This window comes from Mus pahari, chromosome 19 (genome assembly GCF_900095145.1).
Source record: "Mus pahari chromosome 19, PAHARI_EIJ_v1.1, whole genome shotgun sequence".
NCBI lineage: Eukaryota > Metazoa > Chordata > Mammalia > Rodentia > Muridae > Mus > Mus pahari.
The window spans coordinates 29915611-29933598 of NC_034608.1; the positions used below are offsets into that span (position 1 = coordinate 29915611).

Consider the following 17988-nt stretch of genomic DNA (forward strand, 5'->3'; position numbering starts at 1 on the left):
TCCCCTCCCCTCCCCTCCTCTCCTCTCCTCTCCTCTCCTCTCCAGTGGGAACGCAGCCCTGTGAAAACATCTGTCATTCCTCCTCTGCACTCTGAGCTACAGCCATGAAACTTCTCACTAGAAACAGCAGCACTGGGTCTCAGGAATGCCTAATCTCAGAATGCCCAGAGTGGAGCTGCAGATATCCACCCTGTCACTCTCTTCCTTGGCTCACACATTCCCTGGTACCGCTGTACCTCCATAGCATCTGTACTTGAGCCAGGAGTCTCTGGGCACCTCACTCTCCACACTGGACTCAGTGTGTGGTGCAGTCTCTCTCCTTAAAGTACTTCAGGACTCCATTTGCCCTTAGAAATAAAAGCCCAAGAGGATCTTCTCCCCTCCTCCATGACAACACTCCTCCATGTACCCTTTACACATTCCCTGGTCATGGCTCCCGACTGTTAAGGGGCCATTTGGTCCCTCCATTCTGTTTGTGGAGAGCCCTTCAGCTCCCTGCCTAGCCAGCTCCCTCTGTCAACCACAGTCCATGCCACTTCCTCAGAAGGCCCTCCCTGGACAGCACCCATTCTAAATCAGCTGCTCCCACCTTCCCTCTCGCGGTGCTAGCTAGCATCTGAAACTTCACATTTGTTTGCTGAGCGTGTTAGCTGTGTCCCTGCATCTCAGCTGTCGGCTCGAGGCAGGCCGGCTTCCCAGTGCCAACACAGCTCCTGGCCTGCTGCCTGGCATGGCTCAGGAGCTGGCTCGTGGTGGATGAATGAGTGAGTGAGAGGCTGTGTTAGATGTGAGGCCAGATCAGATTACGCGGAACAATGCTCACAGGCCTCCCTACAAACCTCGGCTTCCCTCAAACCGTCCCATGCCTTTGAAGTCACTGCTTCCTTACCCCTTCTACTTCCTGTGTAGCCACAAGCGCCTGCCTTGTCTGGGGGTGCTCGCCGGAGCTATGACCACTACTAGATTAGCAGTGATGAGGCTTGGTGGCTCACACCTGTCATCCTGACACCTGAGAGGCTGAGATGGGACAATTACCATAAGTTTGGGGCCAGCCTGGGCTACAGAGTAAGACAATGAGAAGCGGAGGAGTCCGGAGGTGCTCAGCTACCACACACAGCCAATCTTGCCTGAATAAGCAGCCTTGGGTCCGCCACCAGATGGTAGTCTTCCCAAAGGCCTCTCAGAACTGTGAAGTCTAAGTGGGGTCTCATCTGGTCAACTGATATACATATGTGCAATTATTGGAGCACTGTAGTGACTAATAACTCTGGCCCCTAGTGGAAAAAAAGGGAACCTAGAAGAGGAACCTTGGGGCCAAGGTCATTAAGTGAGGTCAACCATGCCTAGTACCAATTAGGAGAGTTCAGTTAGTTACCAGGACCCCCATGCTTGCAGGTTTACATGTGTGTTCATGTATGCAGGAGAAAGGAGAAATGGGAAGGTCTGAGAAGAGATGGGCATGCACTCCAGAAAGGGGACAGAGGGGAGAGCTGAGTTTATCTTAATTCTCGTGCCTCCCCCACATGCACACACCTTGGGGGAAGTTCTCTGAGGGAGAGCAGGGATGCGCGGCCATCAGCAACATGGCTGAGAAGTCAAATTCTTCGTTTGGACTGAACGTTTCTCAAAAGGAAAGACATTGGTCTCGATACATTGGTGGAAAAGCTAAGTTTGCAGGCTCTGGCCTCTGTTCCATCTGTCTTTGGAGGCGCTGGTGTGGGCCTGGAGATGCAAGGAGCTGGGGTAGACTTGGCTGAGAGGCTACACTGGACCCACTCTGGCCATCTCTCACAAACACTTTTGTCCCGTGTGTTTCTCCATAGGCTTCCTGTTTGGCCTGAAAGGATCGGAAGGGAGAGTGGGTTACCCCGGACCTTCAGGTTTCCCAGGAGCTCGAGGGCAGAAAGGATGGAAAGGTGAGGACTGCGGGGTGGGAAGGTCAGGATGGTGATCCCAACCTAGCCCCCATGTCACCTCCTCTTGTAAGCTGACCCCGTCCCCACCCTTCATTCACTTCTCTGAGGGTAAAGGATATGCATTCTGATCTGAAACTCTCTGAGACCTGATATGCCAACATGACACTGCAAGTGGGGAATCCCACGGCTGGCATCACTCGCTGGGCCGCAGCCAAAGCGGCCACACCAAAACTCGTGGATAAAGTTAACTTTAGGCTGTGTATGAGTCCTAGGAAGCACCTTATGTCTGGATGAGGACTACCCACGACCTCACCACATATATGCAGAATGAAAGGCATTCTGAAGCCAGGCGCGGCAGCGCACGCCTTTAATCCTAGCACTCAGTGCCTCCAAAGCGCTGCCCTCTCCCACCAGCCCCTTCACCTGTCCTCTGCCCCTGCTATTCCAAGCCCAGCTTAACGTATGCATCCCTGTCCTAACCACGACAGGTGAAGCTGGAGACTGCCAATGTGGCCAGGTCATCGCGGGTCTTCCAGGACTGCCGGGACCCAAAGGTTTTCCCGGGGTCAATGGGGAACTCGGAAAGAAAGGCGACCAAGGAGACCCAGGCCTTCACGGTATCCCTGGGTTCCCAGGATTCAAGGTGAGAGAAGGGCGCCCCCTGCTGTTACCTTGCAGCTACCAGGTGCTGGTGCCTGAGGCGAGCCAAACTTCGTTCTCACACACACACACACACACACACACACACACACACACACACACACACACACTGACTGTATGGGCTGTTTTATTTTATTTTATTTTTAAAGATGTGCTTTTGAAAACTTTAACCTGTTGGACTGAAATAGTGCAAGCCACTGTGTAAGTTAGACAAGAAGTTATCACAGGACCCAGAGGTTCCACTCCAGGCTGCAGAAAGGAACTGCAGCCCTGTGCCTTCTCAAGTATATGCACTGTGTGTGGAATGGCATTATACATAAGAGCTGTTTTGTTTTATAGAAACATCCCAAATGCCCACTGTCTGATAGGTAAGAGAGGAAAAACATGCATGCCCACGCTAAGGAACGCTGTCCTTCACGGGTGGAGCACTGGCCACACTACTGTGTAGACACATACACACATGCACATAGACACATACTGTGTAGATACATACACACGTGCACATCGATAGATACTGTGTAGACACACAGGCACGTGCACACAGACACATACTGGGTAGACACACAGGCATGTGCACACAGACACATACTGGGTAGACACACAGGCACGTGCACACAGACACAACCTCACCATGGCTCCCAGACTAGCCTTCAACCCTTGGCAATGCCCCATTTCTGCCTCCCTTACTCTGGGATGACAGGTGTGTGGCACCACAGCTGAATGTCACTATTACTTATCTTTGCAGCAATAGAGAAAGAAAGTTCTTGAGGCACCTGGCCACAGACAGCTTCAGCATTCCAACCCTACAGAAAGAGAACCTAAGGCGAGGAAGAACAGTAACACTGTTTCATCTTAGTGCAGTGATACTATGTTTCATCTTAGTGTGGGAGACAGTGCCAGGAGACGGTGCCAGTGCCATCGCAGTTCTGAGACTAGCCTAGGCTACATGAGCAAGGCCCCATCAAACACACATATACACACACAGCAAAAGGAAAATGAATGTTTTAAAGACAGTGCCCCATCTAAGTCTCAGTGTTGTTAACCTGTTCAGAAAAAATCCTGAACTGGAAGCCATCTGCTCCGTCCTGGAGATTCAAGTCGGCTCATCAGATGACACATCCCTAGAGGTCAAATGGAATCCACTTGGTACCTCTGAGACCTATAAATAGCCCAAGTGTGCCTGTTGCCTTCCTGTGCACACAGCAGAAGGCTTTTCTCCAACAGCCTCTGGTTGTGTTTGTTGTCCTGAACTTAATTCTATGCCTGTTGTGTACAACAACCCTGTGTAAAAGGATCCCCTAGGATGGTGTGTGTATGTGTGTGTGTGTGTGTGTGTGTGTGTGTGTGTGTTGGGGGAGTAGGAGTGTGGGTCTGTGGAACTGTGTGACCGGGAGGCTGATTGGATGAATGGATACATATAAATGGATTGTTGATTGGCCAAATGATGTGTAGGAATGCCTGGAATAGTGTTCTGTGATCGTGGCTGGTTATCTGATCAGCTAGTTGGATGTGTGGATGAATAGATGGATGTGTGAATGGATGGATGGATGGATGGTTGGATGGATGGATGGATGGATGGATGGATGGATGGATGGATGTGTGAATGGATGGATGGATGGATGGATGGATGGATGGATGGATGGATGGATGTGTGAATGGATGGATGGATGTGTGAATGGATGGATGGATGGATGGATGGATGTGTGAATGGATGGATGGATGGATGGTTGGATGGATGGAGGGATGGATGGATGGTTGGATGGATGGATGGATGTGTGAATGGATGGATGGATGGATGTGTGAATAGATGGATGGATGGATGGATGGATGATAGAGAGAGGGGGAAAGTGGTACATAGTTGGTTATCTAGATAGATTATACACTTGACTAGTTTGTTGGATAAGATAGGTTGGTTGGCTGTTTATAATGATGGATGGATGGATGGGTGGATGGATAGATAGATGATAATGAATTGACTGATTGGCTGGTTTGTTGTAGTATTTGTGCTGTATAGCCTGGAAGGGTGATTGACGCACAAGAGCTGGTCCATAAACACCCAATGAGCGCCATCTGTGTGTGAGCAGCTGTTCTAAACCCAGAGGCTTTTCCCTTCTGAGTAAATCAAGTTCCCCTGGAGTTCTCCAGCACAAGGCAGTCAGTCCACAAGCACATGTAACATCCCATTCCATTAAACCAACACTCAACAGTCCCCAACTCTCACAAATAGTTAATCAAGATACACCACAAGTAATGCCTAGCACACAGAAGTCCAATCCCAGACCATTTCTACCCTGTGGAGCTGCAGTGACCTCAGAGCCCGGAAGGAAACTGTTCTCTGAGGCGTGACTTCCCTCCACGTTGTCAGCCTCAATTTGCCAGAGAAGCTATTGTCCTCGATTGGTCACATGTAGATAGGAAGCGACCATATCTTCTTTTACAGTTTTATTTATCTTTATTTTATGTGTCATGGGTGTTTTGCCTGTATTTTGATGTGGAGAGAGGGGGGGAGGGAGGGAGGGGGAGAGAGAGAGAGAGAGAGAGAGAGAGAGAGAGAGATTGTACCACATGCATGCAGTACTCACAGAGGCCAGAAGAGGGCATCAGATCCTCAGATCACCTGGCACTGTAGTTCCGGATGCAGTTGCTAGGAATTTATTGAACCTGAGTCCTCATCGAGAGCACCAAGTATCTAAAGCATCTTTCCATCCCAATAAATGATCCTTCCTACCCGTTGTCCTACGGGTTCATTACCTGTTTGGATTCTAGCGATTGTAACCACCTTCCTGAAGCCCAAGGGCAGAGTTTCTTCCAGCCTTGTGAAGAGTTCTTCTCAGCAAGCAATTGTCCACAAAAATGCATAACTCGAGATCCTTTAACAGTCTGAAGGAGGAAGAGACATCCGTGTGTTTCTATCCACAGGGAGCCCCGGGCATTGCTGGAGCTCCTGGACCCAAAGGAATAAAGGGAGACTCTAGAACAATCACCACCAAAGGTTAGTGCTCTGTGACTGTGCGCTTCTCGGCTCAATTAACAATCTGCGTGTGTGTCCCTGGCTGGGTAGATTCATGTGCAAATCTTTCCCAGGTGAGCGAGGACAGCCAGGTGTCCCTGGTGTACACGGAATGAAAGGTGATGACGGCGTCCCAGGGCGTGATGGACTGGATGGATTCCCTGGCCTGCCTGGTCCCCCGGTAAGCCGTTGCCTCACTCCAGCAAACCCGGCCCCACTCCTCAATTCCTTCCTGTTCTTTGGACATCTCAGGATGCCCTTGGCTCTCACCCAGTGCTCAGGACAAGTCCACTCTGTCTTAGTCAGCGGACGTCATGTCTTTAAAGACTAGTGAGTGAACTGGGAAGCACAGGGTGAACACTTCAGTGGGGGAACATCCATTGTGGTCTCTGTGGAAGAAGACCCGCGTGTTGTCAGGACAGGGTGTTCCCTGTTCCCAGGCAGACCTTGGAGAGTTAGTGTCCCTCGGTGTTCACAAACCTTGCGTGCTCTAGCAAGCTAGAGCATAGTGTCATAAGGTAAGAACAAAATGGCAGGGTTGGAGAGATGGCTCAGCGGTTAAGAGCACTGACTGCTCTTCCAGAGGTCCTGAGTTCAATTCCCAACAACCACATGATAACTCACAACCATAATGGGGTCTGATGCCCTCTTCTGGTGTGTCAGAAGATAGCGGATAGCAACAATATATGTATGTATATGCATATATATATATATATATATATATATATATATATATATATATGAATGACAAAATGACTTGCCCACATGCCATCCAAAACCTGGGCTGTGCACTCTATGATCTCTGGTGACTCTATGAAATGGGAAAATGGGAAGTCCTGCTTTGTTGACCCCGCCTACACTAGAGAGGCTAAATATGGCTGTGCACATGCTTTTGAGTGTCCTACAAACAGAAAGAGAGTTGGCCCAGTGACTTCCCACAGCACTCTCTTATCTTTGAATACAAAGGAGAAAGTGATGTCTGGGCCGACTGGCTCCTCCACTCCTGCCTATCTGGCATCAGAAACCCCCCCCCGACCACCCACCCATGACTCTGTAGGCAGGCTAGGACACTCAGCATCTCATTAGCCATACAGAGCACTGACATTGGGGCCACGCTGGGCACCACCCTGTGAGCCCTGCCCCTGCCCACTGCCCAGAGCTCACCATTCCTACCATTATCCCTCTATTGCCCACACAAGTGTCTCCACCTGGCTGACATCATCACTACAGGCATGCCACTGGACAGGACACCTAGCCTGTCCCCTGTGGATGCCCCTCATTGTAAGAGCGCATGGCTCCTTCTTATCTAACTCCCTTTCCTCTAATGATTGATGTCCCTTATAAACAGCAAGAATGTCACACATGTGACAGAAGGACTGGAGTTCCTGTGTCCATGGTCTTGAGTATACATGTGTGTCTCCCAGACTGACCCTCCATGGTGCTGAATGGCGGTGCTTTAAGTTCTAACTTCGACTCAGTCACTCACTTAGACATTTTCCTCCCAGCTGACCTGTTCTTGACCTGCATCCCAGAATTCCAGAGAAATGGGGAGGGGCAGAGGGGAAGGCCTGGCTGGCTCGGATGTCTGCATGCGTTCGAAGATAACCAGGATTCTCTTGCAGGGCGACGGCATCAAAGGCCCTCCAGGGGATGCAGGTCTCCCTGGCATACCCGGAACCAAGGGCTTTCCAGGAGAAGTCGGTCCTCCAGGACATGGCTTACCAGGCCCGAAAGGCGAGCGTGGTTTCCCTGGAGATGCTGGGCTGCCTGGACCTCCAGGCTTCCCTGGGCCTCCAGGTCCCCCAGGAACCCCAGGACAGAGAGGTATGAAGGAGTGGTTCCCTTGTCCTCCTGAGTCCTGGGGCAGTCGGTGCATCTGTGTCCCTAGATCTGTGTCTCTAGATTGATGCACGTGTGCACAGGGACACATGTGCCAGACACAAAGATCGTGTTCCACATTTGTTCGTGACACATGGAACAGATGTGTACCTCAGGCTCCCTGGACCCACCATCCTCTCTGCTGGGCAGCTGGAATGTACAACTTCTTTGGGCAAATGAGGTCACCCACACCCAGCCTGCATGGCAGCACATGCGTGCACATACACGTGCACACACACATGCAGGCACGCACGCACATACTTAAACACGGATACCAGGACATGGGTAAGTCGATGGCTTCCATTGGTTCTGACTTTGCCTCCTTCTTTTGTGTCTCTTCAGATTGTGACACAGGTGTGAAAAGACCTATCGGAGACGGCCAGCAAGTGATTGTTCAGCCAGGTACATCAAGGGAGAGCAAATGGCTTGAGACTGTGTTACTACTCTAGATAGTAAAACATGGGACTCAATGGCGAGTGACCCATGGGAGCCGGGCCTGTGTTCTCCTGCAGACAGGCAAGACTGACTCCTAGACTAGCCATGCTCATAGGACATCTATCTTTACTAAAGGATGCTCAGCAGAGAGGCCAGCTGAGCACCGTCATCTTAGGCCCCAGGAGCATCTGCAGCCCTGGTGTCTCGGTCACTGTTCTCTCGCTGTGAAGAGACACCATGACCAAGGCAACTCTTATTAAAGGAAGCGTTTAATTGAGGTTGGCTTACAGTTTCAGAGGTTCAGTCCATTCTCATCATGGTGGGAAGCATGGCAGCACACAGGCAGACATGGTGCTGGAGAAATAGCTGAGAGTTCTAAATTCAGAACCACAGACAGCAGGAAAAGAGAGACGTTGGGCTTGAGCTTTTAAAACCCCAAAGCCTACCCCTACTGACACACTTCCTCCAACAAGGCCCTACCTCCTAACCCCTCCCAGGCAGTGCCTGTCTTAACCAAACCACAACACCAGGTTTAAACTTGCACCTGCTCAAAGCAACTTATCTCTGTGGCTAATCCTGAATAATTGAAATTCAGGAAGAAACCAAAGAGTCTCTTTAGAGATCATAAAGTGTGTCCATCTGCAGACAGATGTTTTCCAATGGAAGAAACTTTGTGTCCTTGAACTTGTGGGAACCCACAATGATCGGCTGGACTATTGTCTCCATGAGGAAGTACAACACAGTACCAGTTTTCATCAGACTAACTTTGTTTGCACTTTATGTTAATATTCTGACTTCTTTTACGTGATAAGAATTCAACTTTTTATTTTGATCAGAGCCAGGAGTCCTTAGGTCATTGAGTTAATCTGGACATTAAATGGTAGCCAGTCTGCCTGACTGCTTCTGACCACAGTGATACCCAGGTAATGAGCGTCAGCATGGATGTCATTTTAGCTCACCCGCCTCTCCTCTGTCGCCAGGTTGCATTGGAGGCCCCACAGGATCACCTGGCCAGCCAGGACCCCCAGGCCCCACAGGTAATATGCAGCCTTCATAGCCTGAGGTTTTGGCTTCCAATCTTGGGTTTCTTTCTGCTGTCCCCAAATGCCTGTTCACCTCTGGACACAGTGGGGTCCTGCCATCCCGAAATAGTCACAACTGTGGTCACTTCCCAGGGAGGCCAGCTCTTGTGCACAATGTAAAGAATCTACACAGGGCTGGTGGGGGAGGGGTCTTTAATCTCACCACTCTTGGGAGGCAGATCTAGGTGAGTTCAAAGGCAGCCTAGTGTACAAAGCGAGTTCCAGGACAGCCAGGGTGACACAGAGAAACCCTGTCTCGAAAAGCAAACAACAACAACAAAAAGAATATAACCAGTAAGCAATGGGCCCTGCTCTGTCTGGGGACATACTGTGAGAGCTGTCCTAGGCCAGACTCCCCCAGCTTCAACATTTCCAAGTTCCAGGACAGACCTCACTAGTTCACAGTGAAGCAGAGTCAGGTCCCGTTGGTTCTCAGGGGGTCTGACCTGCCTATGGTTTCCTTGGGTGTCTATAGGTGCCAAAGGCGTCAGAGGAATGCCAGGATTCCCAGGAGCTTCTGGAGAACAAGGGCTCAAGGGCTTTCCGGGAGACCCAGGTCGAGAAGGCTTCCCAGGACCCCCAGGTGAGTCTGCACAGCTGGTGTCCTTTATGCTCAGGGAATGGCTCATGCAAGTCATCTGGTCCACCCCAGCACGACCATCTCCCAGCGCTTACTATCACAGTGACAGTTGTTGGTAACTATGGCCCGTGCTTTCCTTGGCTTTCAGCATTGATGTTGTACTGGGTTGTGACAGAGATCTTATGGGGAACAGGAGGCATGGTGTGGGGAAACCTCAGTGGATGGTATAGTGAACATTCTAGCAGAGCCCTCTCCTGAGGGTGTTCTGGATGTACAGACAACCGTGCCACCTCTGGTTACCGACCTATAGTTAGGTTTGCATGACCTATACACCTAAGGAAAAAAATCCACAATGGGGAAGATTTATTTATTTATTCTGGCTCACCGTTCACGGGCTCCGTTCATCACAGTGGCATGAGCAGGACAGAGCTGCACATCATGGTGGCCAGGAAGCCGAGAAAGGGGTCACATGGGTAGATCCAGGGAAAGATATGGCCACCAAGAACATGTCCCTACTTCCCCAACTGGGCTCCACATCCTTCCTTTACCGCCTCCCATTATGCATTGTGTTATTAACCCATAAAGGGATTAGCATATTGATTAATTCAGTGCCCTGGTGGCCTCATTGTTTCATGGACTACCAAGGTGCACTTCACTAAGCGGATTTGCCTGCTTGTAGGTATATGTCTGTGCATGTCTGGTACCCAAAGAGACTAGAAGAAGACATTGGATGTCCCAGACCTGGAGTTAAGGATGGTTGTGAGGCACTATGTGGATACTGGGTATCAAAGCAAGAGTTGCCTATGCTCTTAACCACTGAGCCCTCTCCCCAGTTCCCCCCCCGGGGGGGTCCCTTATTCCAAATGGGTAGATAGTTAAGGGTAAGCACACAGTGCCTGGGGTGGCAGTGCACTCCTCTAATCCCAGCACTCAGGAGGCAGAGGCAGGCAGATCTTTGTGAGTAGAGGCCAGCGTGGTTGACATATCAAGCTCTAAGCTCACCAGGGCTACAAGATGATACTCTATCTCAAAATAAGAATATTAGGTTCATAGTCTGAAGGTCACTCATGGTGCCAGACAGAATATCCCTGTGATGTCCCCGTCTTTAGCTGTCCATGGCCCTGCTCACACACACATACACACACACACACACACACACACACACACACACACAGATACCCCACACACACATCCGCTGATCACCATCTGTAGGTTTAGGGTCCTTTTGTATCATTCTGTCCATGTTTGATACAGCAAAGACTGAAAGCTAACAGTGAAGGGATTCAAAGAGGTTTAAGGACACTGAGAGATTCCGAAGGGCAGTGGGCGGGCTCTCAGGCTTGCAGAGACAACCCTCCCAGAGTCAGTTCATACCATACCCTGCCTCTCGTCAACACTGTCTCAGAACATGATCTTGTAGACCTGTGACTATGGGTACCACCTTTGTCTTGTTTTAGGGTTCATGGGACCCCGAGGATCCAAAGGTACCACAGGCCTCCCTGGCCCAGATGGACCCGTAGGCCCCATTGGACTTCCAGGGCCAGCTGGACCCCCTGGGGACAGAGGGATTCCAGGAGAAGTGCTAGGGGCCCAGCCTGGGACCCGAGGAGATGCTGGACTACCAGGGCAGCCTGGGCTGAAAGGGCTCCCAGGAGAAATAGGAGCACCGGGATTCAGAGGTGAGTCACTTGACAGATGGAAGACTACACTCCAGCTGTACTGAGGTGCAGTCCCCAGGATGAGAGCAGCTTCCTTCTCAGGGGCATTGGTAAGAAGCCCACAGTGGTCTTGCTTGGTTTACACTCAATTCCGGCACACAAGAGAAGAAATTTCATGTGCACACATGCACACACACATGAACTCACATGTGCACACACATCACAGCATACCAAAATGTGTCCCATTTCCAGAGACATGTTAATTGTCTACGTAGTATCAACAATAGTTAAGTTTTGTTTTTTTAAGATAGGGTTTCTCTGTGTAACAGAGTTCTGGCTGCCCTGGACTCTCTTTCCAGACCAGGCTGGCCTTGAACTCACAGACATCCGCCTGCCTCTGCCTCCCGAGTGCTGAGATTAAAGGTGTGCACCACCACACCTGGCCAAAATTAAAGTTTGAACAGTAAACTTAAGTTCATGTGACAGAACATTCAACCATGAAGGCTATTAGTAGGCTTCTCATAAGGACTAACATTTGTAGGAAAAAATAGCAAAATGTTTAAAGAATAAGAAGCAAAGACCGGTAACAATACATGCTATTTACAGTCAAATGAGCACAACTACAGCCCAGACCTCTCCCGGTCCCATCTGCAAGGTCCCTGGTTTGCCTCCGTGTGAGGAGTGATTCTGGGTAGACATTGGCAGATTAGTGAACTGGTGCGATGCGTTAAGAATGGTTGGTGTTGGCTTTGAGTTGCTCCATCAAGGACTAGGGTACTGAAGATGTCGTCTGTAACACAACCATGGATGTATACACTGAACCCCCACACTCTTCCCCATAGCTCTGCCTTGGGCTGAGACTAGAACACGCCCCCGATGTATCCATATGATTGGACACTTTATTCACACAGCTGTCTACGTGTTTGCAAAGAAAATATTTTTAAGATTTATTTTATATTTTTTTCCAATGAGAGTTTTTCTATCTTTGTTTTTTAATTAGATATTTTATTTATTTACATTTCAAATGTTATCCCCCTTCCCGGTTTCCCCTCCCTCCGTAAACCCCCTCCCCCTGCTTCTATGAGGGTGCTTCCCCAACTACCTAGCCACTCCCACCTCACCACCCTAGCATTCCCATACACTGGGGCATTGAGCCTCAGGACCAAGGGCCTCCCCTCCCATTGATGCCAGATTAGGCCATCCTCTGCTATATATGCGGCTGGAGCCATGGGTCCCTCCGTGTGTGTTCTTTGATTGTTGAGTCCCTGGGAGCTCTGGGGCGTCTGGTTGGTTGGTATTGTTTGTGGGTGTGTCTGCAGAGGGTACGAGTGCAGGTACAGGAGGAGGCCACAAGAGGGCATCAGAGCCCCTGGAGCCAGAGTTACATGGGTGCTGGAAAGTGACCTTGGGTCAGCAGTGCTAAACCTTAACCACAGAGATGGCTACTCAGTCCTTAAGAATATTTTTAAATGTGGCTGAATGCTAATATTGCCAAACCAAAATCACTTCCTGGAATATTTACACAGTAGGAAAGAGGAAGGAAACATTCAAGGCGCGGGCCTCCCGGTGCCGCACTGGGTTTTGTGGCTCCTCCTTGTGGAGGCCAGACTTCCTGCACTCCTAACTAGCGACTCCTTTTGATATTTTTTTGGACCAAGCCTGTGATGTCTGTGATGACCTCACAGCTCTGTCTCTGACTCTTGCAGGAAGCCAAGGGATGCCCGGGATGCCGGGGCTTAAAGGTCAACCAGGCTTCCCAGGACCTTCGGGACAGCCGGGACAGTCTGGGCCCCCAGGACAACATGGATTCCCAGGAGCTCCTGGCCGAGAGGGGCCTTTGGGGCAGCCAGGCTCGCCTGGCCTTGGAGGTAAGACTCCAGCACCCCAGGAGTGCATGGAACCATTGCCCTCATTGGTGCTAACAGCCATCCTGACACAGTCCTTCCCAGGAGATCCCTCAATCTGTGTTTAAAGGAACCCCCCAACAACTGCAAGGGGTTCTAAAAACAGGGCCTATATTTCATCAAAAAGAATTTAAGCAGCCGGAGTGGGGTAGCTCAGCCTGGCCACCTGTCATGTATGTCCTGCTCTGATGTGGACAGATGACATTCAGAATGGGAGGTGGGGGGAGAGGAGCTGTCCTTAGGGCACTGACAGACAATGATGAGGTGACAGACACAGGTGAGGTCACCTCTCCCACTTGACTCAGCACAAAGCTGACCCATGGCTTTTGCACCTCGTGAACCAATGCTTGGTAAATTTTGTTTTGTTATGATCTTGTGGGGTATGATCTAACCACGCTGCCCAGGCTGGTCTCAAACTTCTCAAGCAATTCTCTTGCCCCAACGCTGGGACTCTAGGTGTGAGCCACTGCAGCCGGCTTCCTGATTTTATTTTATTTTTCTCTGCTCATTATGAACTTTTCTTTTTAAAAAAAAAAAAAAAGATTTATTTATTTATTATATGTAAGTACACTGTGGCTGTCTTCAGACACTCCAGAGGAGGGTGTCAGATCTTGTTACGGATGGTTATGAGCCACCATATGGTTGCTGGGATTTGAACTCCGGACCTTCGGAAGAGCAGTCGGGTGCTCTTACCCACTGAGCCATCTCACCAGCCCTGAACTTTTCTTTTTTAAAAAGATTTATTTATTTATTTATTTATTTATTTATTTATTTATTTATTTAATGTGTATGAGTATAATGTAGCTGTCTTCAGACACACCAGAAGAGGACATCAGATCCCATTACAGATGGTTGTGAGCCACCATGTGGTTGCTGGGAATTGAACTCAGGACCTTCGGAAGAACAGTCAGTGCTCTTAACCGCTGAGCCATCTCTCCAGCCCCCTGACTTTTTTTTTTTTCTTAATGAATAAAAGTTTTACCTGTGCCATAACACTGACAACTGAGAGGATTCTTAATGGAATATTCACTCCTAAACTTTAAAAAGTCTCTAATCCTCCTGTATTCCCTGGTTTGCCACGGTCGGGAAGTAACTTTACAGATGCCTTCGATGACTCTTTAGGCAATCAACTGTGCACACAGTCCCCCTCCCCACCCCACCACCACCCGAAAACCAGGCCTTTCCTGGTGTCCTGGTCTCAGGGGTCCCTATAGGTGGCTTTGTCTGTGTCAAAACTGCTGTCTGGACCCCAGAGAAGTCAGCTTTCCTGTGTGCCACACTGATGCCTGTGTTTTCAAAGTGGCAAGTGCTGAGATGCCATCTGCTAACATGTCCCCAAGGGCTCACCAGCTCCTAGTCCCACACATGGTCTATAAACATCCCATCCAGGAGGAGAAAACAATACAGGGGCCCTGCTCTCTCTCACCGAGCCACACTGTATTAGGCAGATGGTCTCATCCTGAGCAAGCTTGTGTTTAGCCAGGGTAAGGCAGGCAGAGGCTGGAGCTGGGAGCTGTGCATCTCAGAGGCCAAGGGTCAGGCGGAGAGCACGATCCTGGTACAGAGGTGGTACTAAAGAGGGGGAGAGGACACATAAGAAAAGGGACGACCAGGACAGACACAAGTGTCTATGGGCTGAGATAAGAGCTCATTTGAAAGAGAGGGGCAGTGGTGTGGGTGAGGAGATGGGCAGAGGGTAGAAAGAATACCAAGCTGGGGCCATTGGAGGCTTGACATAGACACATGTCATCAGGGAGGGATCTAAAGCCCTCCAGATCCTTGCTACGGGGGAACCTGGGTTACAGGAGGTATGGAAGAACAGAGGTTGTCTGCCAGAGTGGCAACTGAACAGAGAATCAGGAAAGAGCAGGGCCCCGAAGCATCAACCTCTTCTTAACCCTGGGCCGATGTGCCAGTCAAAGCCGCCGGTTTCCTGCTGTGCTCTATGGATCCCTGTTTAGGAAACAAGGAGCCCTACGCAGGGAGAGCCATACTGGACTGTCCCTCGCGGTCAGCCTTTTATCACAGGGACCTCTAGGAGACGTATCCCTGCAGGGCTCACAGGCTGAAATTTAAGCTTATCATCTTCGTTGGGTCAGTTTTGTTTTCCTCCAAGGAAGTTTAGCTCCTCTAAGGCATCGTAAGGGTTGTACCAGTGCCATTTAATTTTGCTTTTCTCTCTGACAGGTTTGCCTGGAGATAGGGGTGAGCCTGGTGACCCTGGTGTCCCTGGCCCTGTGGGCATGAAAGGTCTGTCTGGGGATAGAGGTGACGCCGGTATGTCAGGCGAGCGTGGTCATCCTGGAAGCCCTGGATTTAAAGGAATGGCGGGGATGCCTGGTATCCCTGGGCAGAAAGGTAAATATGAAGCCAGGCAAGAGCTTCCCTTGCTGGGGCTGAGTCTGACTCGAGCAGCTGTCCCTTGGGGGCCCCACAGTTGGCTGGAAGCTGACCTCACACACCTGCAGGCCTGAAGCCACAGGACCCTAGGATGCTAGCTTACCTTACCTAGAAAGGTGGTTTCCCTCAGGATTATCAACACAGGTAAACTTCTAGACAGAACCTGTTGAAATCAGGTTTAGATCCCAGGGAATGGTGTTTTCATTGAATGCCTGGCCCCTGGAGTTGAATTTTTCACACACACTCAAACAATTGCAAGTGATCCTTCATACGAGTGTAAGTTGTTGGAAAAACCTTAGGAACCTCTGCTCGGCCCTTGGCATCTGCCATGCTGTGAACAGACCTGGGGCCCATTCAAAGGCCTCATACTGTCTTCCACCTGACCTCTGTGGGCTCTGCAGACAGCTGGGCCCTATGCCCTCTGTGTGCTGGAAAGGGATCCATGCTCAGGGTAAGGATCTTCGCAGGCTTTCATGTGAGTGACATGGCCGCAGAGTCCAGGATACAGGGAGACTGACATGTTCCAAACGCTTGGTTCCTAACTTTCTTCTCCTCTTCCTCCAAAGGCGATCGAGGGTCACCTGGAATGGATGGTTTCCAGGGCATGTTGGGACTTAAGGGGAGACCGGGCTTCCCAGGAACCAAAGGAGAAGCTGGATTCTTTGGAGTTCCTGGTTTGAAGGGCCTGCCTGGAGAGCCAGGGGTTAAAGGTATGTTCTTGCTTAAGATCCAGGGGTCTCTATGTTTGGTAAATAAGCCAGACTTAGCAGGGAAAATATCCAAATATCATATTTTCTCTCATATGGAGAATGAATACATATGTGTATGCATGTGTGTGTTTATGTGTGTGCATGCATGTGCTCGTATGCCATGAAAATACAAAGACAGGAAGAGACAGGTAAGATAAACAGCCATGATCAAAGCGTGTCATGTGTGTGTCCTGATGAGTCCTTCGACTTTGTACAGTACATGCTAATCAACAAGCAAACGAGCCAGGTATGATGGTGACAGCCATCACCCTGACTACTAAGGAGGGGCAGGCAAGAGGCTTGAAAGTTCAAGGCCTGGGTGGGATATAGAGCAAGCTCCAGGCCAGCTTGAAGAACTAAGAAAGACCGTGTGTCAAAATAAAAATGTCTAAAATAGCCATGTAAGGTGTCTGCTGCTGAAGCTCAGGTGTAGAGCATAGAGCCAGCGGGTGCATCCCAGTGAGCACAAGGCTGCAGATCCACCCCAGAAGCATCAAATACAGAACAACAACAAAGGATTCTCCTTGGGGAACAGTGCTTCCTTCACCTTCAAGGCAGCTGGGAGGGATCCTGGGCCCCAGCATTCCAAAGCTGGAAGCTGCAAACAGCCAATCAGATGATCCCAGCTACAAGTCTCCCATCACACACACACACACACATACACACACACACACTGACGGTGGATCATACAACCCTATCCAAAGGGAGGTCTCCAAAGCAAAATTAATGGCCATGTTAAGAACTAAGATTGCCACAAAGCCCATTCCATCCTAACTGTACCATAACAAGTGTGAGCTGCAGAGGCAAGAGCGGGTAGGAGTGTGCTTTGAAACAGAGGCATGGTGGCGCACAGCTTTAATCCCAGCGGCCGGGAAGCAGAAGCAGGTGGATCTCCATGAGTTCGAGGCCAACCTGGTCAACATAGTGAGTTCAAGGACAGACAGAGTTACATAGTGAGACCCTACCTCAAAACAAAGAAACCAAACCACAAAGAGACGACAGCTGGAGATGATTCCAGGCTTAATCCCTGGAGAATCTAAGGTTAGATTTGGTGATGGCCCCACAGCGAAGTACACTGGAAACCATCAGACTCCTCGCTTTAAAACGCTGAGCTGTAGCCCAGTGTAATGGTGTGAACCGCAGCACTTGGGAGGCAGAGGCAGTCGAGTCTCCATGAGGTCAAGGCTAGCCTGGTACACATAGTGAGTTCCAGGACAGCCAAAGCTACATGGTGAGACCTTGTCTCAAAGAAACAAACGAACGAACGAATCACAAACAGTGAGTTGTGTGGTCCATAAATCTCACATCAACAAAGATGCTTAAAAAGAACGGATGGAAAAGAAACCGAGAAAAGGAAGTCTAGAGACAGGCTCTGCATGAGTTGGGAAACAGCCTACATAGTGAGTGGGGACCAGCCAGGGCTACAAAGCAAGACCCTGCCTCAAGGGCTGGGGCTGTAGCTCAGTCACGTGCATGCCGATCAGAACTCAATCCCAGGCAGAGAAAGAAAAAAAAATGTTCCCAAAATCCAAGCCTGGTCTTGAACTGGGTTCAAACCTCCAACCTCACCCCTCAGTAGCTGGAACAGAGGCGTCTCAGTCAGGGGTTCTGTTCAGCAGGCGTCTCAGTCAGGGGTTCTGTTCAGCAGGCTGTCTCAGTCAGGGGTTCTGTTCAGCAGGCTGTCTCAGTCAGGGGTTCTGTTCAGCAGGCTGTCTC

The 17988-nt window shown here is 50.0% G+C and overlaps 1 protein-coding gene across 1 annotated transcript in view; it reads left to right on the forward strand.

Moving 5' to 3' along the window:
* The window catches only part of Col4a2 (collagen type IV alpha 2 chain), a 138101-nt gene that overhangs the window by 106511 nt on the left and 13602 nt on the right, over positions 1 to 17988 (forward strand). The window contains exons 21-32 of the mRNA XM_021219872.1: positions 1824 to 1916; positions 2405 to 2559; positions 5496 to 5568; positions 5661 to 5767; positions 7209 to 7410; positions 7807 to 7866; positions 8880 to 8936; positions 9457 to 9564; positions 11019 to 11240; positions 12926 to 13087; positions 15311 to 15481; positions 16090 to 16233. Coding sequence (XP_021075531.1) covers positions 1824 to 1916; positions 2405 to 2559; positions 5496 to 5568; positions 5661 to 5767; positions 7209 to 7410; positions 7807 to 7866; positions 8880 to 8936; positions 9457 to 9564; positions 11019 to 11240; positions 12926 to 13087; positions 15311 to 15481; positions 16090 to 16233 — 1554 coding nt within the window. The remainder of the gene's footprint in view (positions 1 to 1823; positions 1917 to 2404; positions 2560 to 5495; positions 5569 to 5660; positions 5768 to 7208; positions 7411 to 7806; positions 7867 to 8879; positions 8937 to 9456; positions 9565 to 11018; positions 11241 to 12925; positions 13088 to 15310; positions 15482 to 16089; positions 16234 to 17988) is intronic.